This window comes from Argentina silus (assembly GCF_951799395.1).
Source record: "Argentina silus genome assembly, chromosome: 2".
NCBI lineage: Eukaryota > Metazoa > Chordata > Actinopteri > Argentiniformes > Argentinidae > Argentina > Argentina silus.
In genome coordinates, this window is record NC_139656.1 from 31342969 (window position 1) to 31368406 (window position 25438).

General features: G+C 46.7%; 1 protein-coding gene across 1 annotated transcript; it reads left to right on the forward strand.

Moving 5' to 3' along the window:
- Positions 1 to 286: 286 nt before the first annotated feature.
- On the forward strand, positions 287 to 24457 carry gabra1 (gamma-aminobutyric acid type A receptor subunit alpha1; the record flags this gene model as incomplete). Its single annotated transcript, XM_083697294.1, has 9 exons — positions 287 to 357; positions 5040 to 5152; positions 6803 to 6870; positions 9019 to 9239; positions 10682 to 10764; positions 12195 to 12338; positions 13899 to 14051; positions 22388 to 22590; positions 24137 to 24457. 9 exons carry the CDS (start codon positions 287 to 289, stop codon positions 24455 to 24457), a joined length of 1377 nt encoding a protein of 458 aa, XP_083553420.1.
- Between the last annotated feature and the right edge of the window lie 981 nt (positions 24458 to 25438).

Genomic DNA, 25438 nt, shown 5'->3' on the forward strand with positions numbered 1-25438 from the left:
ACTAAACACGTAATTCAGCTTGATGATAAGTAGTTGTTGTTGCAGCCAAAAAAAGACAAATGGCAGCTAACCATTCAGCACCATTCAGCATCCTCTTGGGAAAGACATACGTCGGCTGTCTTGGTAGAAAGTTACCTCTCTATGGTCCCTTGTTCTCCTAGTTTTGAACACCTCCTCAACGATGACTTGTTGGATTCTCTATGAAGTCAGTCTTGTCACTGGGGACTATATTGTGTTTTTGTTCTGTTTCCTCCCTCCTGCAGCGAAGGACCCTCTCTCTGCTACCATGGGAGGTCGCACGGCCGTGCTGTGCCTGTGGGCCTGTTTGCTGGTGGCGTCAGTGCTCTGTGGGAAAAGGTAAGATAGAGACATCCACCAGATGATAAACAGGAGTATGAGGTGAACCGTGAGGCGCCTCACGGCCTGGCCTTGCCCTACGTTCGGCCCGGCAAAGACTAACACAGTGTCCTATAGGGTCTGGTGACGGTACAGGAGACCATGTTAATATCAGACAGTTCTCATTCGCATTCTCAGATAATAGGAGAGAAATTAGGAGAGATTTTGTGAGTGAGCACAGCCCCAATTCTAAAGTGTTGGAGCCTATCCCTCACTGCCAGTGTGTGTGTGTGTGTGTGTGTGTGTGTGGGTGCATGTGTGTGTGTGTGTGTGTGTGTGTGTGTGTGTGTGTGTGTGCGTGCATGCGTGTATGTGTTTGTGCATGCATGCCTGTGAGTGTGTGTGTGTCTGTGTGTGCATATGCGTGCGTGTGTGTGTCTGCGTGCATACATGCCTGCCTGCCTGCGTGTGTGTGTGTGTGTGTGTGTGTGTGTGTGTGTGTAAACAACTGATTACCGACAGCAGGAGGAGGTATGATTGTAATGAGCATGTTATACAGCCAGATGACCGTATTCCTGTCGGTGTGTTTGTGTGCCACTCTCCTCTCCATGGCCGGGGTTGGTAATTGGGGCGTCTTTTCAGGACGCCTCACTGTAATGGCTATGAGGTAACAAGAGGCAGGCTACCTCTGCTGGGGCGGAGGCTGGTTTTCACCCCAGAATATCAATTAGGCACCGTGGTTCCTTTGGTCTCCTTCTGGTTCAATACAGTCAAGTGGGACAACATGGAATATTTAGCAGCCAACGCGTATCCCAGGCGGTGTTTTCTATCGTTCCCGATGAGGTTTAGCTTTATTTAAGCGACAGACTTTCGCTAGATGCCAGACCCAAATGGCGAGCATCTGACCCCCCCCCCCCGTCTCCCCCAACCCCCCGCCCCCCATGTCAGGGGCAGTCCGTCGCGACGTAACCACAACATCAGCCGGGATGATGAGGGATGACAGCCATACGACCCATGGAGACATGGTTGTAACACCGTTAATCCCAACCATTCCCGACCGTCCATAATTCCATATCGCGCAGGACACCTCAGATTGTAATCCACTCCTGGGATTAACGTTGTGCTGAATTAGATTTTGACCCAGAACAGGCGAGAATTGAGGGTTCAGTCGAGCCGAATAGTAGACGCCCCAATGCGAACATGCCGTATGCATGTTAAAACGTTGACATTATCCGTACGGATAAACATACTATAATCACGCGTGTTCGCCGCTCATGAACGGATTACGATATCGGTCTTGCTTTTCTGCTACATCTAAATAATTCAGCTGACCCGCCAGGCTCTTTGGTTGGACATGACTTGGATGGTTATTTATTGAGAGGTCTTGAGTTGTTCTGAGTACTGTAATATGCTTGAGACGTGCTTCGCTTCACATGCAGAAACATATTTAACATGCATGCATATGGAATATTTACTATTTCGGATGGAATATTCATTACCACTGCAGGCGGCCACATCTAATCAATCTCAGAAATTGCTTTTCAAGGATGTCTTCTTGGTGAGATTGCTCTGAGATTCTCTTCCCTAATCAACAAGAAAGCTTGGTGTATCTGGGCAGTACTGGTTTAAGAATGGGCCCATTTAACAGTTGGAAAAAAGCCCACTGATTGCTTTACCTCAGAACTGTCATCATAAACTGCAGTGTAATTATCAACTTGGGATTCACTGTGTATACCTCTAACACACACCTTGGGAGGTTTCAACCAGCTGCCACGGTAACCATCCAGAGGATAGTGGACACACACCTTGCTACAGTGTGATGTCAGAGAAGGGGGGAGAAGGATAATTAGATATCTATTGTGTTTTTTGGAGAGAGGACTAGAGAGCCCCATAGTGTCTGCATTGGTAGCTAGGGAAGGCAGGCAGGTGGGTAGGAGGATGGGCAGACGGGTGGGAGGGCAGGCAGGCAGACAGGCAGGCAGACAGGCAGATAGGCAGACAGACAAGCAGACAGGCAGACAGACAGACAGGCAGACAGACAGACAGAGCAGCAGAGCAGAGCAGCAGAACAGAGAAGAGCAGCATGGTAGCAGAGAAGAGCAGAGCAGCAGAGAAGAGTAGCAGAGCAGAGAAGAGCAGCAGAGAAGATCAGCATGGTAGCAGTGACCAGCAGAGCAGCAGAGAAGAGTAGCAGAGCAGAGAAGAGCAGCAGAGCAGAGCAGCAGAGAAGAGCAGCAGAGAAGATCAGCATGGTAGCAGTGACCAGCAGAGCAGCAGAGCAGCCTGGTAGCAGCAGCAGTGTTAGTGTGTTCAGATGACCTGTAGATGGGGATGGTGTACAATGTTTTATGAGGAAGTGGCCCCGGCCCGTAAACATGTGTATTGCTCTGCTCTCTCTCTCTCTCTCTCTTCTTATCTTCACCCCCCCCCCCTCTCTCTCTCTCTCTCTCTCTCTCTCCCTCCCTCCCTGCTTCCGCACTCACCCCTTCCCCCCCAGCCCTCTCTCTGCCATCCCCTCTTTCCCAACAAATATACCCTCTGTCAAGTACATTTTAATTATCTGTCACGTAAAAGTGCCAAGGGGCATCTTTGCATGGTCCTCGTCTGGGTTGGAGTCTCTCGCGACCGCGTCGGCCCAGATGTAACCCTGCCCGTATGTTGGGTTTACTCAGTGTATCGGCTAGGGAGGGGAGAACACATTTGGGGGGGATTTGTATTTATATTTCGAAAGGGATTTTCTTCTTTTTTCCCCAGCCTCGTGTGAACCTACTGTACACTCCTGCGGTTTTCTGCTCTCTCTGCGTTTTTTCGGTGGCCTGGTTCCTTGAGCTTAAGGACAAGGGAGGGTTTTGTATCTTCAAAGTCGTACGTAACGGAGAGATACACAACTGCTTGTCATTTGAGAGAAACGTGATACGTGACCCTAACGTGATCATATCAGACGCTTTTTGTTTTCTTCTAAACGTCCGTTAGAATTCCTGAACTTGTTCCTTCACCTGATACACCAGTGTACCTACAGTATGCCCTCGTTTCCTCATTAGGTGTGTTTAGTAGAATTCCTGATCTGGTTTAGAGTCCCTGAAAGTATTTGCTGGCAGGTGGAGGAGCTGTAATGACGTAGGGCATGGTCGCGGAGGGATGACGCTGTGTTAATCGTTTGATTCCCCTCAGTGATGCGAAAGCAGAATGTCCTTATTTAGATAACCGTTTAGCAGCTCACATTTAAAGCTGTGTGATCTGCCTGCCTCTCCCCCCCCCCCCCCCCCCTCCCCCTCTCTCCATCTCTCTACTCTGCTCTCTCTCTCTCCCTCTGTCTCTGTCTCTCTCTCTCTCTCTCTCTCTCTCTCTGCGTGCATGTCCTCTCAGCTGTTCTCTCTCCTCTCCTCCTGCCACTTCAGACGTCCCTTCCCCCCCCCCCCCCCCCCCCTCCTCCCCCTCCTCCCTCCATTCTTCACAGGTCCACGCTAACCAATCTTGATGACCTCCTCCTCTCCTTGCAGCCCCATTGCAGAGCGCTAGCCTGTCTCCACACTCTCCTGTCTGTTTGTTTAACATGCAATCAGGCTGGTGTGGTCCGCTGTGGGGGGACAAAAAGGAAGATGATTGCCTCAGAGACAAACAATTATTTATGAGGGAAACGCTGTCCTGTGATTATTGTGTGAGGAGAAATGCATCCTCACAATCGCACACATGTACCCACACACACGCGCGCACACACACACACACACGCACACACGCACATACACCTACAAGTACACACACACACACACACACACGCAGGCACGCACGCACACACACACACACACACACACACACACAGGCGCACACACACACACGCGCACACACACACACACACACACACTGCGTCCTCACGTCCTGTTGATAAAACACAAATTTACACAACATGATTAAGATGTACATTGGTGATGATCACAGCGTTTAAATATGTATGAGTGGAGAGATGTTTACTCCTCTTACACAATTACTGATTGTGAGTGTTGCGGCTTTGCTTTCAGCATTTTGCTTCATCTTGCTCGGAGAGCACATCCAACAAGTCCTTTGCTTTTAAAAGTCCATATTAAGGTATAAATAATGCATTGTGATTTCAGTGTGTACTGTTTTCTGTCCTGAGGATTCAGACATGAATATGCTGCTATTCAAATTCTGTTTGTTCAGAGGAAGGAGATTTTAAAGGATCAAGGGAACTTGCTCAGCTGGACATTTCCATCTCTCCACCACCACTTCTCCTCCACCCCTTCACTTCTCCTCCACCCCTTCACTTCTCCTCCACCCCTTCTCCTCCACCACCTCTCCTCCACCACCTCTCCTCCACCCCTTCTCCTCCACCCCTTCACTTCTCCTCCACCCCTTCTCCTCCACCCCTTCTCCTCCACCACCTCTCCTCCACCCCTTCTCCTCCACCCCTTCACTTCTCCTCCACCCCTTCTCCTCCACCCCTTCTCCTCCACCCCTTCACTTCTCCTCCACCCCTTCTCCTCCACCACCTCTCCTCCACCCCTTCTCCTCCACCCCTTCTCCTCCAACACCTCTCCTCCACACCTTCTCCTCCACCCCTTCACTTCTCCTCCACACCTTCTCCTCCACCCCTTCTCCTCCACCACTTCTCCTCCACCCCTTCTCCTCCACCCCTTCGCTTCGCTGAATCATCCGACTCAAAATGTCCCTCTGTGTCTGTTGTGCAGCACTAAGGAGAATGGCATGACTGATGAGCAGAAGGACAACACCACGGTGTTCACCAAGATCCTGGACAGCCTGCTGGACGGTTACGACAACCGCCTCAGACCCGGGCTGGGAGGTACGTACCAATCACGGCTCCCACCTCAACATACTGTGACATGCTCAAGATAAGGTTTATGTATGAACCATGGCTTTCACCTCCACATAACATGCTCAAGATAAGGTTTATGTATGAAACATGGCTTTTACCTCTACATGACATGCTCAAGATAAGGTTTATGTATGAAACATGGTTTTTACCTCTACATAACATGCTCAAGATAAGGTTTATGTATGAACCACGGCTTTCACCTCTACATAACATGCTCAAGATAAGGGAGATGATGTCTAAGGAGATATTAACATTACACATAGAGTATGACGACAGCTATGGTCAGATATGAACATGCCCCTGAGGTGTATCTTTGGGTCTTAGGTATAAGGAACTTTATAAATATGATGTGTTATGACACTGATATGACTACTTGTTACGTTAAATGTTCTCTGCTTTTAAGCTTTTAAGTAACTTTTCCTGTTTCTGCTTCACAAAATCATCGGTAGTTGTAGTACTGTCGGAATCAATGACGCAGGATCACACCCCTGAGTTGGTTTAGACAACACCACTGAGTTGGTTTAGACCACACCACTGAGTTGGTTTAGATCACACCACTACGTGAGTTTAGATCACACCACTGAGTTGGTTTAGACCACACCAATGAGTTTGTTTAGACCACACCACTGAGTTGGTTTACATCACACCCCTAAGTTGGTTTACTTTTGATGTTAAGGGTGGCCATCACTTTAAAGGATAGCACATCAGAACAGGGTTGGCAACTTAGGGCCTGTATTCCCTTGTTCTGTCTGCTGAAAATAAATCAGGATTGTATTTGCTTATCGTTTCGAGCGTATACACTCATATCTTGTTTTCCGTGCCCTTGCACACAAATCAGAGGGATCTCTACAGTGGGAGGGATTAATGGTGGGAGCAGGTCGTTTCCTCCGATGAATCATTTCAAGAGCAGGTATCTCCAAAATGGAAGAAATTTGCTCCAAAGTAAATATTTCACCTGGACCTTTTGAGAAATGGTGTTAGGTGTATATATTTTCATTGGTAGCTTGGCTGTACAACTCTAGTATACTGCTGTATACTGCATTCAGAGTATGGGAGATATGCTGCATGCTTTGAACTGTGAGCGGCATAGGATTCGCTGTATGGAAGGGCAAACATCAAACAGACAAAGGAATCATATTAGGGAATCAGATTATGATTAGAGATGTTATGAAGTTCAGTGGCGAAGGGGGGGGGGGGCATACAAGGCTCTTATTTGAAGCATTCGTGTGAATAATCCTTTCATTTTCCACTTCAAAACAGCAAGCTCCAGATGAAAGACACAGACACATCTTTAGCACACCCACAGTTAGACCAGGTGGAACTGGGTCTCAACATGATGGCTACAGTATAAGTGGATTCAGGAAGAGACTGAAGCCGCCATCTCGGGGGAGGGGGGGGGGTAATGGGGCCGACACTGAAACCGCTAACTGGACAAATGGTTATTGACGTACAGAATGGGGATTGTAAAGGTGTCATTGCGGAGCGGGGCTTTTTTTTTTTTTAAAAGGGGGGGATGATGAGATGATGGGAGAGTAACGGTCCCCTGGATTAAGACGCCGTTAGAACTAATGAGGGCCGCTGATCACCACTCACTCTCCTAATTTCTTGGTTCAACAGAGCGCGTAACTGAAGTCAAGACTGACATTTTCGTGACGAGCATCGGGCCTGTCTCGGACCATGACATGGTATGCCCCCCATCCCCCGTCCCCCGTCCCCCCCACCTTAAATGTCACTAGTTCTGTGTCTGTGTTCCTTTCTGTTCCTTCACTACTGTAACCCCGTTTTGATGCTGTGTAAAAAAAAAAAGCTAAAATGTTTATCATTTCATAAATGAAATGTCATGAGTGTGATGTGTTATTGTTATTGTTATTATTATTGTTTATTATTATTATTATTATTATTATTATTATTATTATTACTACTACTACTATGATTATTGTTATTGCTATTGTTATTCTTATTACTCTTCTTCTTCTTGTTATTATTATAGCATGGCTCATAGTAATTCTCTATAAATGGTCTCGAATTGAATTTGATGTTCATGTCGATTTTTATTGCGTAGCATGAGGCGAACGGCGAGGCCCTCTGCACTGATACAGCCGTAATGAAATGTGATCTTTTAACAGCCGTTATCTTAGCATTTCACAGTGGTAATGGACAGTCCAGTGCTAGCAGGCTAACAGGCCTGAGACCATTACACAACAGGAACAGATGCTCGCCTCGTGTCCGGTGACATTACCCTTCCTATGACCACCACAACACACATTGGATGGTTCCCTCTCAGACAGTAATTGACTCTGAAATGATAAAAAGTGAAGTTCAACTATTAAATTAGTTAATTATAATTAAAAGTTCATTGTTAATGATGAAAGTACAATTGTCCGCCTGTCTTCATCAAGCGAGCCGAACGCAATCTCGGCGAACAAAAGTGGCCGCATCATTTGAAAAGATGAAATAGAATATAAAAGGGAATAATAACTTATAATAACTTAATAATAATAAGTAAATAATACTAATAACCTAGAATAGTTAACGTTGAGACGACTTATCTAACGCCTGTCGCTTCATCAGAGCCTCGGTGTTGACGACACCTGACACCTTACAGTTATGACGTGCTCATAGCGCATTATAGCACTTGTTATGAGCACGCATGACCCAATTATCATGTGTTATATCATCTCCTAATTATCCTGAGCTTTTAAAAGCCGATCACACTCCACAATAGACAGCAGAGACATTATGTGAAATGTTCTCTCCCCATGGTCGTCTCACAGTCTCTACCAAGGCCTCTTCATTATTCCTGTGAAACCGTGTGTATTTGACATAATTTGTGTTAATTACCTTCTCTGACATATGGGCTAGGGCCTTTTGTTGCTGCTGTGCTAACTAAGTCACGGAACGGGCTGCCCAAAAGGGAGAGAGAGGGGGAGAGAGAGAGAGAGAGGGGGAGAGAGGGGGAGAGAGAGAGAGAGAGAGGAAGCTACTTTCTCTTCCAGTCCAGTTGCATTACCTCCCAGCTCTGTTACCTCTCCCACACTAATTAACTCACAGGCAGGAGAGAGAAGAGGGAGCGAAGCACATTGTCCTTTCAGCGGCTAGCCTTCGTAGCTGACGCTGTCAGGCGTTCTGAGGCCATTAAAAGCTGCTCTGAGCCACGGCGATTAGTGTGCGTTAGACCGTCAGACCGGAGCTCGCTAATTTTTTTTGTGCAAATGTTTCTTTGGAAAAATGCAATGTTTTTGTAGAGCACTATGCCTACCCCCTCAAGGTTTTCTTTTCATTTGGACAAATGAATAAGAATTAGTTGGAGATCGATGGAGGTGACTCTACTAATTAGTCGGCCCTAGCTAGCCGGAAGGCACTCACTAGAAAGAACAGTCCCACGACTGGACTGGCTGTAGAACAGCATAAGAAAGACAGAAGAGCTGGGTGGAAGTGGGAGTATTCATTACTCAACACCACAGAGCCTTAGATACATATCTAATAAAAAGACAACAACCCACTCTGCTTGTACTGAACATGAATTCCACCAGTGGAGGCTGGTGGAGGTAGAAATCGGAGGACGGGCTCATTGTATATGCATGGAATGGAACAAGGAATGGTATCAGACATGGTGTCAAACACGTGTGTTTGATACCATTCCTCATTGCATTCCATGCGTTACAATGAGCCCGTCCTCCAATTTCTACCTCCACCAGCCTCCACTGAATTCCACCCACGTGAGTAGCGAGGCCATAAAGGAGGTTGTATCTTGCATGGTGTACCAGACACAGCAGAACGAGTAGAAAACCATCTCCAGAGGTCTGACGGCATCTTCTGCTTCTGCCTGGCAGGAGTACACCATCGACGTGTTCTTCCGACAGAGCTGGAAGGACGAGAGGCTAAAGTTCAAAGGTCCGATGGCGGTTCTGCGTCTGAACAACCTGATGGCCAGTAAGATCTGGACCCCCGACACCTTCTTCCACAACGGCAAGAAGTCGGTGGCCCACAACATGACGATGCCCAACAAACTCCTCCGCATCACCGAGGAGGGAACGCTCCTCTACACCATGAGGTAGGAGGGACAGCTACACACACATTTTCGGCTTTTTACGATTTTTACCGCCAAACCGATAAAGTTGTGCTTCTATGTATTTCTTCATGTGTTTCATTTAAACTTAGCAAATCCTTTTGACGACTTTCGATGATACGTGTCGTACTGCTGTAGAGTTCTGGCGCCCAGAGCTCAAAGAGAGTTTTTTCGATTTCAGTTAGAGCGTTGGAGGGGGCAGCCCATGGAATATGAAGTATACATAGAGAAAATGTGTTATTTATATTAAAATAATATTAGAAATCTAAATACAATAAATATAAATACAACCTATAATCATATTCAGCGTACACACATCTGTAAGATGCAGTGTCACACTCAAAATCTTAGCCTTGAATGTGAAATGAAAAATGAAAAATGTCTTTCTTTGCAGTTAGCGTAACTGAGGTATCTTAAACCGCTAACAAACAATAGTAAAGAGAAAAAAATAGGACCTGCCTCTCTCTACAAATAGATAATAGAATTTAAAAAAAAAAGAAATAGACTGAAACATTATATACAGTAAGAACAGTCCAGTTATGATTTAACATCCCCCAGCCGGACTCTGATCTGTCCTCTGTCCTGTCCTCTGTGGCTCAGTTGGTAGAGCATGGCGCTAACAAAGCTTAGGTTGTGGGTTTGATTCCTGCTGGGACCATATATACTGAAATGTATGCACTCACTGCAATGTAAGTCGCTTTGGATAAAAGCGTCAGCTAAATGGCGTATAGATATAGATGATCACCCCGATCGAGCCAGCCGGAGGAGGAGAGGTTGTTGTACCACCAAGATAAGTCGCGGGGCCACTGAGCCAGTAGCTAGCTAACACTGACGCGCTGACAGGTGTGAGTGATGTGGCTGAATGGTGAAGAGGTTGGAGGACCCCTCCGTGTGAGGCTTTGACTTGAGCAGAAACATCATAAATAACCGCCATGGGTAACGTGAACTTCCACCGCCTACAGGGGGGGCTAATGTGAAGGTCACTGGCGAATCGTAAAGCATCCTTTAGTGTGTTTATGAGGCGGTAAGAGGGGTGCGGTGTGGGGGTGGGGAGGAGGGGGAGGGGGGGTTGTATGGATGCCTGTTAGAGATGATGGATGGGAGACGTTTCACGGGCTGGGCTGACGTCCCGTTTCTCACCGGGCTGACAGAGGAGACGGCTGGGGCTCAGGGGGTTGCAGCAGTGGCGTTCCCTCCCTGTTGGTTTTGGGCAAAGTGGCTTCAATTAGTACCGTAGGGAAGCTAACTGACTGTTAAATGGTGTTGCCACATGTCTCACATCTCTCTCTCTCTTTTGCTTGTTCTCTCTCTCTCTCTCTCTCTCTCTTTTGCTTGTTCTCTCTCTCTCTCTCTCTTTTGCTTGTTCTCTCTCTCTCTCTCTCTCTCTCTCTCTCTCTTTTGCTTGTTCTCTCTCTCTCTCTCCTCAGACTGACCGTGAGAGCGGAGTGTCCCATGCACCTTGAGGACTTCCCCATGGACGCCCACGCCTGCCCACTGAAGTTCGGCAGCTGTGAGTGTTTACCCCTCTTCTCTTCTCTTCTCTTCTCTTCTCTTCTCTTCTCTTCTCTTCTACTCTTCTCCTAGCTCCTCTCTTCCAACCTCTCCTAATTGACAATCTAGTAACAGCTGTTCTAAGGCAGGACCTGGCCTCCAAGGCGAGACACGGGAGGCCCGCCAGATGTTTTAGGCCCGCTAGTCATGTTAGCCCCACACAGCATTAGACCCGCTAGGCATGTTAGTCCCGGACAGCGTTAGGCCTGCTAGGCTTGTTAGTCCCAGACAGCGTTAGTCCTGCTAGGCATGTTAGTCCCAGACAGCGTTAGGCCTGCTAGGCATGTTAGTCCCAGACAGCGTTAGTCCTGCGGCGCGGTGCACAGACCTGTGTTTATCAGAGACTCTGTCATCATTCCAGCGTATGGCGCCAGCTGCTCTTCTCTGCTAGGCCTCCTGACCCCGAATCATCCTTGAAGAAGAGAGAGAAAGAGGGAGGGAGAGAGACAGGGAGGGAGGGAGGGAGGGAGAGAGAGAGAAAAAAGGGAGAGAGAGTGTAAAATAAGGGGAAGAGGGGGAGAAGAGAGAGAGAGAGAGAGATGAATGAAAGAGAAGAGAACAACAGAGAGAGAGAGGGAGAGAGAGAATAAGAGAGGGACAGAGAGAGAGGGGGAGAGAGAGAATAAGAGAGGGACAGAGAGAGAGAGAATAAGAGAGGGACAGAGAGAGAGAGGGAGAGAGAGAATAAGAGAGGGACAGAGAGAGAGAGAATAAGAGAGGGACAGAGAGAGAGAGGGAGAGAGAGAATAAGAGAGGGACAGAGAGTGCCTGTGAGAGCGAGAGAGTGAGGGAGCTTCTTCTGAACGAGTCTATTCAGACTAACACGGCATGAATAACAGACCGTCCGTCAACCCCTTAAACCCGGCCCCTAAATATTTCAGCGCCGAGGCTTGGTGCCTCTGCTGCAGCCTTCCTCTGCAGTGGCGGAGGAAGGCAGGGGGGGGGCAGGAAGGCAGGGGGGGACGGCCCACTGCGGCTCCTACACGACGCGTCAGGTCACACTCACACCAGGACAATATCACTACTGTACGCTCCTTCTGAGGTCAGGCTGAGACGGTGTGTTGAGCTGTTTGTTGACTGCTCCTCTTCCTCCGTTTCCGACTCCCTCCTTCTCCACCTCCTCATCCTTCACCTCCTCATCCTCCACCTCCACTATTTCTTCCTCCACACCCGCCTCCTGCCCCTCCTCCTTCTCCTCCACCTCCTTCTCCTGCCCCTCCACCTCCTTCTTCTCCCCCTACTTTGCACCCTCCTCCTCCCCTCCTCCTCATCCTCCACCTCCTCCTCTTTCTTCTCACCCTACTTTGCACCCTCCCCCTCCTCCTCCTGCCGCCCTCCCCCTCTTCCTCCTTCTCCACCTCCTCCTGCCCTCCTCCCCCTCTCTACCAGATGCCTACACCCGTGCTGAGGTCGTGTACGTGTGGACAAGGGGAGCTGACCAGTCCGTGGTGGTGGCCGAGGACGGGTCCAGACTGAACCAGTATGATCTGATGGGACAAAGCGTGGCTTCTGGAGTGGTCCAATCCAGCACAGGTAGGGTTTCTACGACAACTGGAAAAGCATACTGGACACCAGGGGAGGCTGGTGGAGGTAGAAATCAGAGGACGGGCTCATTGTATACGCACAAATGAGGAACGGTATCAAATGATATCAAACACAAGCGTGTTTGATACCGTTCCTCATTCCGTTCCATGCATTACAATGAGCCCGTCCTCCGATTTCTACCTCCACCAGCCTCCCCTTGCTCGACAGTACATTGAGACCCAATCCAGACACAGTGTGAATATCATGGTGCTTACAGTGTGTTTCGAACCAGGGGGCTGTCTCTCTCTCTTTCTATCGAAAAAAGAAAATTCATATCTCAACGGAAACTCGCACCCCGGATAAACAAAGAACAAATAAAGTAATCAAATAAATACAACATCATAACTGTGCCGATAACGCAATAACTTCCTCCCTCATCCCCTCCAACTCCTGGCTCAGCGCCCCACCGACCGACGGTCTGCAGGTTTACTTTGAGAGCATGTCCCAGATTTGTAATTTCCCTGGTGGGCATTCCTTTTCTTTCTTTCTTTCTTTCTTTCTTTTTTTTCCCCCCTACCTCTCTTTTTGGTCCATTGACACTGGCCGAATGAGTGACAGCATAAAATGGGTGACCCTGTTACGCTGAGCGTCGCCAGTCGCCAGCGGAGGGCTAGAAGGAGCTATTTTGCTTAAGGCAGCTATTTTTTCTCCACGCCACGTCTGTTGTTCTCGGTCCGAGGTGTCGATAACCCCCGGTCTCGTTCGATTCCGCATGCTAATTCGGAAAAGGCCGAAATGGATTTATTAAAACACATGCAATTAATTTCGCCGCGGCTATAGAATAAGCGCCTGTCGACTCCTTTGTGTACGTCCCTATCGAACATAAACAGCCGATTTGTAACAAACACGGTTCGTTTCAATTCGCCGCGGTCGTCCACGTAGACTGGCATGTTCTCGCCCCGACACGCACTGACGAATGAACTCCCGGTTACTGAGGGGGTGGATGAACTATGCCTACGTAACAGTACCGATAAATCTCCATCCCAATAAAAAAAAAACAAGAGGGCTCTTAAGTAAACCACTTCAGAGAACAGCGCACACACAAACAGATGCCCCCCCCCCTCTCTCTCTTTCTCTCTGTGTCTCTCTCTCTCTCTCTCCCTGTCATAATAGCCTCGTTGGGCCAGCAGAAGATCACCAAATAATAAACAATAGGGATAGGCTAGACCTAGCACAGCACCGACAGCACAGAGAGATGGATGGGTTGTAAAGTCTGCCTTAGTGCTATTCCTAATAGGGTAGTTATTTCAGTTTGGAGAATGAAAATGTGTCCACACGGTGACTAAATGGCTCTCTGATTCATTTTGAAGAGTTACGCCATATCAAACGTGTGGGCTTCATGGGACTACTCACTAACTTATCTCTTCTCTGTCCAGCGACTCTCCTCCGATGGGACGATCTATCCTTTCTCACGTGTCTCTCTCTCTCTCTCTCCCCACCCCTCTCTCTCTCTATCTCTCTGCTCTCTTTTATCTCCCTCTTGTTGCTCTCCTCCCTCTATCCCTCTAGGAGAGTATGTTGTCATGACGACACACTTCCATCTGAAGAGGAAGATTGGCTACTTTGTGATCCAGACGTACCTGCCCTGCATCATGACCGTCATCCTCTCCCAGGTCTCCTTCTGGCTCAACAGAGAGTCCGTCCCCGCCAGGACTGTGTTCGGTGAGTCCTCCTCTCCTCTCCTCTCCTCTCCTCTCCTCTCCTCTCCTCTCTCGCCCCCCCCATCCAGACTTAACCACAACCACAACCACAACCGCAGTAGTAACCACACCAGACCCTGACCTCTCAGTCACATTCCCAGAAGGATGGTCATCGGCGTCTTCTCATGGCCTGACATGAATCATGCTCTCTCTCCCTGTCTGAGACATGGAACCTCAGGTGTCAGCCTCCGATCTGGAGGACGTCCCCTTGGCCTAATGGTAGACACTTGGGTCTTCCGTGTTAGGGTTAGGGTTTGAACCCTGCCTGTCACAGCCGCAGACATATGTTTGGATTCGATGAGATGTGCTAGTTTTGATACAGGAGATCTGACACCCATGAATTAGGTTATCGAAGGAAGGACGTTAATAGTGACATACACATTATTAATGTTAATTATGTGTTTCCTGGAGTAAGAAGCACGGTCAACCCGATTAGCTGAATGCTGTTGTTACTGACTTGGACACCAGAGGAGGCTGGTGGAGGTAGAAATCGGAGGACAGGCTCATTGTCATGCATGGAATGGTATGAGGAATGATATTAATCACTATCAAAGTATATTCCTCATTGCATTCCATGCATTTCAATGAGCCCATCCTTCGATTTCTACCTCCACCAGCCTCCCCTGGTGGACAAGTAAGCCTTTTCTATTCTGAGGACAGCACTGCACCAGACAGAGGTACATGAATTCTTCATTCAACTCTGGCTGCGGAGAAATGTGAAGTTCTTGGTTGGATCTGAGTGTAGATGTATGAGTGCGTGTGTGTGTTTGTGTGTGTGTGTGTGTGTGTGCGTGTGCGTGTGTGTGTGTGTGCGTGCAGATATGCGTGCGTTTATATGCGTGTGTGTGTGTGTGTATGCGTGCGTGTGTGTGTGTGTGTGTGTGTGTGTGTGTGTGTCTGAGGTCTTGCGTAACGCGGCCCCAAAAGGAGGGCTGGTGTTGGGCTGCAGCATGCTCTGTAGCAGAGCAGTAGCTGGGGTGTCCTTGCTTTACCTCATCCCTCTCTCTCTCTCTCTCTCTCTCTCTCTCTCTCTCTCTCTCTCTCTCTCTCTCTGCACATCGTAGATGTCAGTGTCTCCCTCCGCTGCCAGTCTTTAAAGGAGCTTTTCCCAGGTCATTATTGAGGCATTATTGAGACACCAGATTGTGCTGCTCCCTATTCCTGCAGGTCTCTGTGCACCTGTGCTGGCGCTGAGTCACGTGGAGAGAGTGGAGATGAGGATGACCTAGATGCATACTCCTATCTGGGGCGCATGTGTGTGTGTGTGTGTGTGTGTGTGTGTGTGTGTGTGTGTCTGTGTGTGTACGGCACGCACACGCGGGTGTGTGAGTGTGTGTGTGTGTGTGTGTGTGTGTGAGAGTGTGTATGTGTGTGTGTGAGTCCCGTGCGCACGTGTGTGTGTGTGTGTGTGCCTGTATTTGCGCATTTGTGTGTGTCCCTCATGTCACGTACTGTCGTGCCTCTCTCTGTCGCGCCCGCCAGAGCCTCCTCTTAGGCAGGTGACACGCTTGGTTCCGGGCGGTAGACGAGCACGTCTCCCCTCTCCGAGGCTACGTCAATGTCATTCACAGTACATCACCCTTAACGGCAGAGTGACAGGGAGGGACGCTTTATTGTGACCTTAATCGCTGAGCTATTGACAACCGCAGAGCATTATTTGGCCATTATCAGCGATTTACTGCATTGTCCTTTTGACACGGCTGACGTGACAGACGATGGGGATGGTTGTCATCAACTGTGCGAACTCTGTGGCCCGAGATGCAAAGCTGTACGTGCTAATGCTAAGAGCTAGCCTAGCCGGGTGTCAGCATTTGAGTTATTCAAGACACTGGACGTTCAGTGACTGAAATATTCCCTTTTTGACTGGATTGAAATGATAACTAGCATGATTCCAGGAACATAAGAAATGGTTGAAATCTGTTAGTGGGGGTCATATATTAGTGACTAACACAGTACTTACCAACATAAAACCTACCATTTGGATGAATAGGCCACTTTCTAACACAGCAGTGGACCAGTTATGTACGGCATCCATTGTTGTGCTGATTAAATAAGCCTGATGCACGACTACCAGTGAAGTGGAAAACTATTTACAAGTTATTTATCGACTTTTACTTTATCATCTAAATGAAACACAAATAGATGAGGATGATATGGTTCTGAGAGGGAAATGTTGCTCATTTGTGTTCTGTCTTCTTCTTTGATTCTCTCTGGCTGTCAGAAGCGTCACTGGTCCTCAGTAGATTAGTTGTCTTTCTTCCATGCTGTTAGAGCCAATCACAGGGTCTTTACTGGCCGCGCTCAGATAGCCTTTGATGTGGCTCCTGATTAAGGCACAATGCAATGGAGTTGGCTTGTGTGTGTGTGTGTGTGAGCGTGTGTGTGTGTGTGTGTGTGTGTGTGTGTGTGTGTGTGTGTGTGTGTGTGTGTGTGTGTGTGTGCGCGTCTGTGTGAGTGTGTGTGTGTGTGTGTGTGTGTGTGTGTGTGTGTGTGTGTGTGAGCGTGTGTGTGCGTGTGCGTGAGCGTGTGTGTGCATGTGTGTGCGTGAGCATGTGTGTGTCTGTGTGTGTGTGCGTGTGCGTGAGCGTGTGTGTGCATGTCCGTGAGCATGTGTGTGTGTGTGTGTGTGTGTGTGTGTGTTAGTTGGCAGCAGGGTGACTACTACTAGCGGTGGAGATGTGACGCTGGCACACCAGGTCCACACAGCAACCACTCCATCCAACACACTCCTCTCATAGCCCAGCCAAGTGGAGATAGGGAAAGCAATCTGGTGTGTGCGTGCGTGCGTGCGTGCGTGCGTGCGTGCGCGTGCGTGCGTGCGTGCGTGCGTGCGTGTGTCTATGTGCCACTGGCATAGTCAGACAAGTGGAGATGAAGCTTTAGTAATTGATAAGGCCATGAATAAGACATTAGCCCGCAGGTTAATACAACGGCCTGCTCTTGACAGAGGTGCTGCAAATACCGATGGACTCGTAGGAGCAGAGGAGAGTTCCCACTCGGAGTCGAGTTTCAGGTCTCCAAGTTTATTTTCCATTGAAGTGCAAGGTCACAGTACACTTGAGGAAACATGAGGAAAAGAAAAAAGATTGTCATTGACATTTGATGTGGGTTGTGACTCAGAGCAACACTGTACTGGTGGCTTGTGTTGTACCAGGTGCTTTGTGTGCGACATGACGCTAAGTTCAAGGCTACATCGTATTATTGTCACACAGAGGTGTCGTCATATGAGGTTGTCGTCGCATTCTCTGAAAAATAATCCCTCCACCTTCTCTTCATGTGGCGCACAAGGTCTTCGTGACGGAAATGCAACAACATCGGTCACTGTCTCGCTTTCTCGTTGTGTTCTTTAATGAATGAGTCAAAAGAAAAACGTCAGTTCAACCCCTTTTGGCGTGCGTCCCGTCTTCTTTCATGCCGTAGGTAACATCATAAGACAGTGTTTCACGTCTCCGCTGTTCTATTTTTTTTTTTTTTTTTTTTTTTTTTTTTAACAGAGTGTCTGCTCTATCTCCACTTGTATGGGGTCCTGTCCCCCGCCCCGTCCGTCATCATCCCCCGCCCCTCCCACAACAACCTCGTCATTCATCACCTGAAATTAAAAAAAAAAAAACATTTTTCATCTAATTTTTTGTTGCAATGTTGCTTTCTCTCTCCATCTTTCTTTATCGAGACATTTTTCTTCTCGGGGCCGGTGTGGCGCGCGGCAGCAAAACCTTGTTAAAAGATATGTATCATCTAAATCAAGTGTCACTGGTTGTGCACACAGAGCTAAATTGAGTGGAAGGGTTTCCAACAATTGAGTTATACCACTATTAATCCATTTAGAACTTTCCGGACCGGTGAATCTGTTCATTAAGGGGGGGGGGGGGGATGGGGGGGGGCGCTTAGAGCACCCTGCAGTCTATTAGTCCTACATGTCACACAGATTCATTTAAAACCAGCACCAAACGCATGCTTTAATGAATCACTTGCTACAGTTATAAATGGTTCTAAATAGCGGACTGTACTGTCTCTCTGCGTCGATAAGTCAATGTAAAAGCACGTCGAGCACATGACTCTAATCTCATTTCACACGCTGTGAGAGACTTTAAGCTTTTTTTTATTTTTTATTATTCTCTTTTTTGGGGGGGGCGGTAGGATAGACAAGAAATGAAGTTGAGAGCTGGTGGAAAAGTTGTTTCCATGGCAACCCGGCGGCTGGCTGTTTTTATGCGCGCTAGCGGATCCTTCAGGATGTTTCAGACAGGCGAGGGGGGGGGGGGGGTGTCGGTGTCGGGGGGGGGGGGGCATCTGTCCTAGAACAGCCTTCATTCATGACTGACTGACATCCCTCCCTTCCCTGCCTCCCCTCCTCCCTCCAAGCCTCTTTACCCCCCCCCCCCCCTCCCCCCCCATGCATCTTCTGGTTGTGATGCGTTTCCCTCCAGGCCACAGAGATTCCAGCTGAGCTCCTAACAAAATGGTGGCATGTAGGGGACCCTGACTCGACTAATCAGCCCTCGGCAATGTTTGGGAACAGGGAGACTGTGCCAGCCCCAGTCTTGCCCAGACTGAGCCGCTGCTGAGGGGACGTTGCGTTTCTACACTCCCACCAGAAAGCCACGCCTAGCCAGATAGAACACTCTGGGCCTCTGGGGTCGAACGCAGACAGTGATAGAAGATAGATTCATTGTTCAATAGTTTGTTTCATGTGGACGTCCCTAAATTAAAGGAATGTGTTTGAAGAATGAATCACCAACACGTCAGTGGAGAACAGTGGAGGATTCGTAATTCAGATGCCAAACAATAACACCGCTGCCAGTTGCTTTCGCAGTTTGCTGTCTCAGTTTTTATCAAAAGGATGTGAAAGGAAAGGGTGAAGGGAGCCAACGAGACGTCGGCGAGCCGTAAAGCACAGCGCACTCGTTTCAAAGGACGTCTCTCAAAAGACTTTTGAAGTTTCTGATTATTTAAGAGGATTTTAAAGAATGAAAATGCTGAGAAAAAACATCTATTTTCTTGTTTTCCCTCTTTTCTCCCCAAAGAAAGAGAATTAAAAGGAATAAGATGAATTGCAGTAATCCAAGCAGAAGCACTTGCTGGTTCATGTAGAAACGACATCACAGGATCAAGGTCTAGCAGAGTGGAAGACTGCAGGGGAGGCTGGTGGAGGTAGAAATTGGAGGACGGGCTCATTGTAATGCATGGAATGGAATGAGGAATGGTATCAAACGTGTGTAATTCCTTTCTTTGGGGAGAAAAGAGACATTTTATTCTTTAAAATTAAATAGTAATTTCAGACTTCACAAACTTCAGAAGTCTTTTGAGAGAAGTCCTTTGAAATGAATGCTTTGTGTCGCGCGGCTCACTGACATCTCTTTAGACACTTTCCCAATACAACAACAGGCAGTGAGCATTCCTCATTTCGTCCCATACATTACAATGAGCCCGTCCTCCGATTTACACCTCCACCAGCCTCCCCTTGACTGACTTGGCCTCTGCTCTGATTCCCCTCTCCCATCTCCATCTCCATCTGACTGAACACACTCATCCAAACCCAGAGGAGCAAAGAAGACAACAGTACGTCATAACTCTTATACAGCGCCTTCGGGAAGTATTCAGACCCCTTCCCTTTTTCCACAATTTGTTGTGTTATAGGCTCTATTTAAAATTGGTTAAATTAAAATAATTTGCCATCAATCCACACACAATACCCCAGAATGACAAAGTGAAAACCGGTTTTTAGAAATTTCAATACAGAAGTTCCTCATGTACATAAGTATTCAGACCCTTTGCTATGACACTCTTAAAATTAGCTAAAATGCAAAAATGTCATCAAAAATCACTCTAAGTTGAATTGAGTCCATCTTAATGCAAGGATGATAGTTCATGTAATTTCTGGAATTAATATCTTTGTTTTTATAGGGTCTCTGATTTGCATAGGAATCAATTACACACTGTGTAGATGAGGATGTCACGACCAACTCAGCAAATTATAATTTTCTCTTGATCCTGACAAACAGTCCCTGCCAGTGACAAACATACCCATAACCTGATGCAGCTACCACTATGCTTCACACAAGAGATGGTGCGGAAACTGCATTGCATGTGCTGGATTTGCACCAAACTTAATGCTTTGTAGTAAAACTAAATAAACTCATTTCCAGCCACTTTCTTTGCTGTATCACTTGAATTCATTGTTGCAAACACAATTATGGATATGAGAGAGATTATTTTCCATTAAGGGATTCTTTTTGGCTACATGGTTATAGACCAATTTTGTAGAGTGACTGAGATGATGTTGTTTCCAAAATTACATGATCTATTATCCTTGCATTAAGAGGGACTCAACTCAACTTATTGAGTGATTTGTTGATGACATTTTTGCATTTCAGCTAATTTTAAGAGTGTCATAGCAAAGGGTCTGAATACTTATGTACATGAGGTATTTCTGTATTTCAATGTTAATAAATTTACTGAAATAAAAAAAAAAAACAGTTTTCACTTTGTCATTCTGGTGTATTGTGTGTGGATTGATGGCAAACTCTTTTAATTTAATCCATTTTAAATTGAGTCTATAACACAACAAAATGTGGAAAAAGTGAAGGGGTCTGAATACTTAATGAAAGCACGGTAATGACGACCACTTCCCATTTGCCAATTATCAATGATGTCACTGGTCATTACTTAATGGTGTCCCTAGCCAATACTCAATATCGACACCGTCAAAGAGCCGTGGCATTGTTAAGTGTTAGCTGATGGAAAGGGGCAATCTGAGTCTTTGAGTATCCCTTCAACCTCTACTTCAGCCTCTTCAGGAGAACAGGGCAGTGCGGTGGTGTAGTAGACCCCTTATGGCTTAACGTTTCTCTATATTTCCCCAGATTTCTTTAGAATTTTATTTTTCAGTTGAAGTGTCAATGTTGAGGGATTTCCGTCCTCCGGGTTCCTAACAGGTCATTGTTCTGGATCAATGCAGATCCGTGCAAAATGAAGTGTGTGTGTGTGTGTGTGTGTGTGTGTGTGTGTGTGTGTGGGGAGGGGGGGGGGGGTGGTGGGTGGGGGGGTGAGGGAGGGGGGGGTTCTTCTTCATGGCTCCTTTCATGGTTAATTCATGAGCAATCTCTCCAGCTGTCCCTTGGAACGTCTTGTCTTCACCCCGGCTGTTGTGTGTAAGCCGCTGGGCTGTTGTTGTTGTGTGGGTGTAAACATCTGCAGCCGTCCGTTTGGACGAGCAATGCACCGTCAGACATACTGTGACCCCGTTCCTCTCTCTCTCTCTATCTCTCTCTCTCTCTCTGTCTCTCTGTCTCTCTCTCTCTCTCTCTCTCTCTCTCTCTCTCTCTGTCTCTCTCTCTCTGTCTCTCTCTCTGTCTCTCTGTCTCTCTCTCTCTCTCTCTCTCTCTCTCTCTGTCTCTCTCTCTCTCTCTCTCTCTCTCTGTCTCTCTCTCTCTGTCTCTCTCTCTCACCTCCACGTCCACCAACCCCCACATGTACTGAAGCAGCAGCTTCCGATAATCGTGCCAGCTTAACATCCTTCCCATTTCCGATTCTAAAGTTCTACTGCCACGTACCTCTTGTGTGTGAAGGGTTCGGTATTAATGCTGCTTTAAAAAGAAACTGGTGTGTTTTTTATGTTTTTATTCCAGCCTAAATGGTATGCCTCCACCTGCAACCCCTTTATGGAGACACAGTAGCGTGGGGTTTATATTTCTCTGGGGCTGGATTGCCTCATTGTTCATGTGGTGCATGAAGTTGGGGATCTGGGAGGTATTTGAGAAGCTGGCAGTCTTTTGCCAGCAGCTAATCAAAACGTAATGGCCAGCCTGCCAGCCTAATGTAGCTTATGCTTTATCCATTTAGGCAATTTTACTCCAGTGACCAATCGAGCTGGTACCGATTCAGGATGGGTAATGTTACAGATGTCGGCATCAATGGGGTCAACTCTCAGCAGAACAAACCCGTTTTGTTTCATTGGAAAGGGCCAAACATGTTAGAGTAGACTAGCATAGGTAGGCTTGGATGTAGTTTGGCTTTTCACAACGTAGTAATAATGCAGGTGTGTTTCCTGGCACATAGTCAATCCCCCAAACCAGCAAATCCATGATCCAATCCAGTTCGGATAATCCATGATCCAATCCAGTTCGGATAATCCATGATCCAATCCCGCAGTGTGTCAATGTGTTTGTATCCACCCCTATATGAATACACCATGTAAATCAATAAATCAATAGATAGATAGAATTATAGATACATAGAATTGATCAATAGACAGATCAGAAAATAACCCATTCTCTCCCTCTCTCTTTATCTCTACAGGAGTGACCACGGTGCTGACCATGACCACCCTCAGTATCAGCGCTAGGAACTCCCTCCCTAAAGTGGCCTACGCCACGGCTATGGACTGGTTCATCGCAGTGTGTTACGCCTTCGTCTTCTCCGCCCTCATCGAGTTCGCCACAGTCAACTACTTCACCAAGAGGGGATATGCATGGGACGGAAAGAGCGTCGTGCCAGAGAAGGTATGTGTTCAACCTCTTCTTCTACATACCCTTGTAAAATACAGGTTTTCTGTAGTCGTGATTCGGTGAATTGTTTCTTAGAACCAGACTAAACGTAGTCCTGGATTGAAGACAGTGTTCAAGAATCTACGTCGAAAGTGCTTTAACCGTCCACGATCAGTCCCTCATCTGGGACAACCACACCCGATGTATTTTCTCACAACATACTGATTCCATTTTGCAACCTACATTTTGAGTACCAGTCAAAAGTTTGGACACACCTTCTCATTCAATGGTTTTTCTTTATTTTTTAAATTATTTTCTACATTGTAGATTAATATTGAAGACATCAAAACTATGAAGGAACACATATGGAATTATGTCGTAAAAAAAGTGTTAAACAAACCAGAATATGTTTCATATTTTAGATTCTTCAAAGTAGCCACCTTTTGCTTTGATGACAGCTTTGCACACTCTTGGCAAGTTAGTGTCCAAACATTTGACTGGTACTGTACATCTAACACCTACATGTGCATTGTAACATAATGATCATCAGAACAATGTCCTGGTTTAACCCAGGACCGGCGGATCCACGGTACGTTGGGGGGTGGAGTGAAGCAGCAGTGGTTCCTTTCATGTCACCTCCTCACCTCAGTGGTAATGGGATATGACAGCAACATTAATAGTTGAAGTGTTCCTCCCGAGTTTCCTGGACCACGCTCCCTCTCTCCCGAGTTTCCTGGACCACGCTGTCTTTCTCGTGCATTTAGCAACCCGGAACGCAAGGCTCTCTGGCTCCTGCTCCACATTCACAACCAGACTACTATCAGACACCATTTAATATACTTTTCAGTTACGTTTTTTACTGTAGTCTAGGCTTGTGTACTGTACACACACACCTATCCATAACCAATATAATCCATATATGCCATTTAGCTGACGCCTTTATCCAAAGCGACTTACATTGCAGTGAGTCCATACATTTCAGTATATACAGTCCCAATGGGAATCAAACCCACAACCTTAGCTTTGTTAGCGCCATGCTCTACCAACTGAGCCACAGAGGACCACATATCACCACTGTAGACATCAATCCCATAACTGTTGCCTTCTTGCCTTTTTTTGTAGTGGAACTTAATCATGTTTTTTTTCAGGTTGAATATGTGTGTGTTTTGGTACACAAGATGGTATATGTTTACAAGATGGTATATGTTTACAAGATGGTATATGGCATTCAGGCATTATCTCTTCTTATGTAATGTACTCTCTGACTATACTGTATGTAGCCACCTATCTGTAAAGCCACCAATCCCAAATAGTGGTAACACTTTACACAAAGCCCCTATACCGTACCTGTGTAATAACACTGTTATTACTCTGGTAACAACACCGCATTCATTTCACTTTGAATTCAACTTTCACCTTCGAGTTTGTCAGTGTGCTTGGTTGGTAAGCTAACAACACTGTATTCATTTCAGTTTGAATTCAACTTCCAACCTCTAGTTTGTCAGTGTGCTTGGTAGATGCTCCTACGCTAACCCCAGGCCTTGTTTCACCTTCCACGCAGCAAAAGAAGAAGAAGGAGTCTCTCCTGAAGAAGAACAACACCACGGCCTACAGCGCCGCCACGGCCACGGCCTTCGCCCCTAACATTGCCAGAGACCCTGGTTTGGCCACCATTGCCAAAAGCGCCCCCCCTCCCCCCACCGAGCCCAAGGAAGAGCCCAAGCCCAAACCGCCAGAGGCAAAGAAGACCTTCAACAGCGTGAGCAAGATCGACAGGATCGCCAGAATAGCCTTCCCATTGCTCTTCGGAACCTTTAACCTCGTCTACTGGGCAACTTACTTGAATAAAAAGCCCAAATTGCAGGGGATGGGTCCACACTAATCCCAATTTCCCCAACTTGTTGTTTATTTTTCTTCTTCTTCTTCTTCTTCTTCTTCTTCTTCTTCTTCTCCTTCTCCTCCTCCTCCTCCTCCTCCTCCTCCTCCTCCTTCTTCTCCTTCTTCTCCTCCTCCTCCTCCTCCTCCTCCTCCTTCTTCTTCTTCTTCTTCTTCTTCTTCTTCTTCCCGAATGTTTATTTTCTGAAAACATGGCCTCCATGCTGGTTGGGTTCCCAGTCGCCACATACCTTCCGAGTTGTAAAACAAAAAAAAAAAAAAGAGAAAAGGTCTTAGGATCTGAGCAATGTGGCGACTATTGAACGGGAATTGTTTGGGGGGAGGGGGGAGGGGGATTATGCTACTAAGAAAATAATGCTAGAATAAATATATACGCAAGAGAATGCTATTCTACAAATGCACATAGCCCAACAATTGTTAAGGATCTTTTTTTTTTCTTTTTTTTTTTCTTTTTTTTTTTCCACCTGTTATATGTTCAGTTGTTGTTTTGCATAACATAATTTACACTGTAAAAGAAAATTGTGTATTTGCATGGACTGGGCGTTTTTAATTTTTATTGAAGACCAATCAACGTTTGAGTGATGGCCTAGTTTGTTTGATATCAGTGACAAAATGCTACCTTCAATCTCCGTCAAATATTCTTCCATTCTCTGTAGTTGATGTTTTGGGGTTTATTAATTTCCTTTTTTAAAAGAATCAAGATAGGGTTTCTGCAATAGCAATAAAACATGTCTCAGTGGAAAGTATTTTATTTATTCATGGGTTTAAAGAAGAAATAGAACAACTCAATCATTTATGTGCTCAACATTATTAATACTATTTATTTAGTTTTATTGTAAATATTATCAAGTGTTAGAGATGTCAATATTACGTTTAAGCTTTGCAAAGTGTAACTAAAGGGTATAATTAACACGTGGCAGAGAACGTTTTTCCTTTTTTTTAACTGTTTATGAAACCATGAAAATAA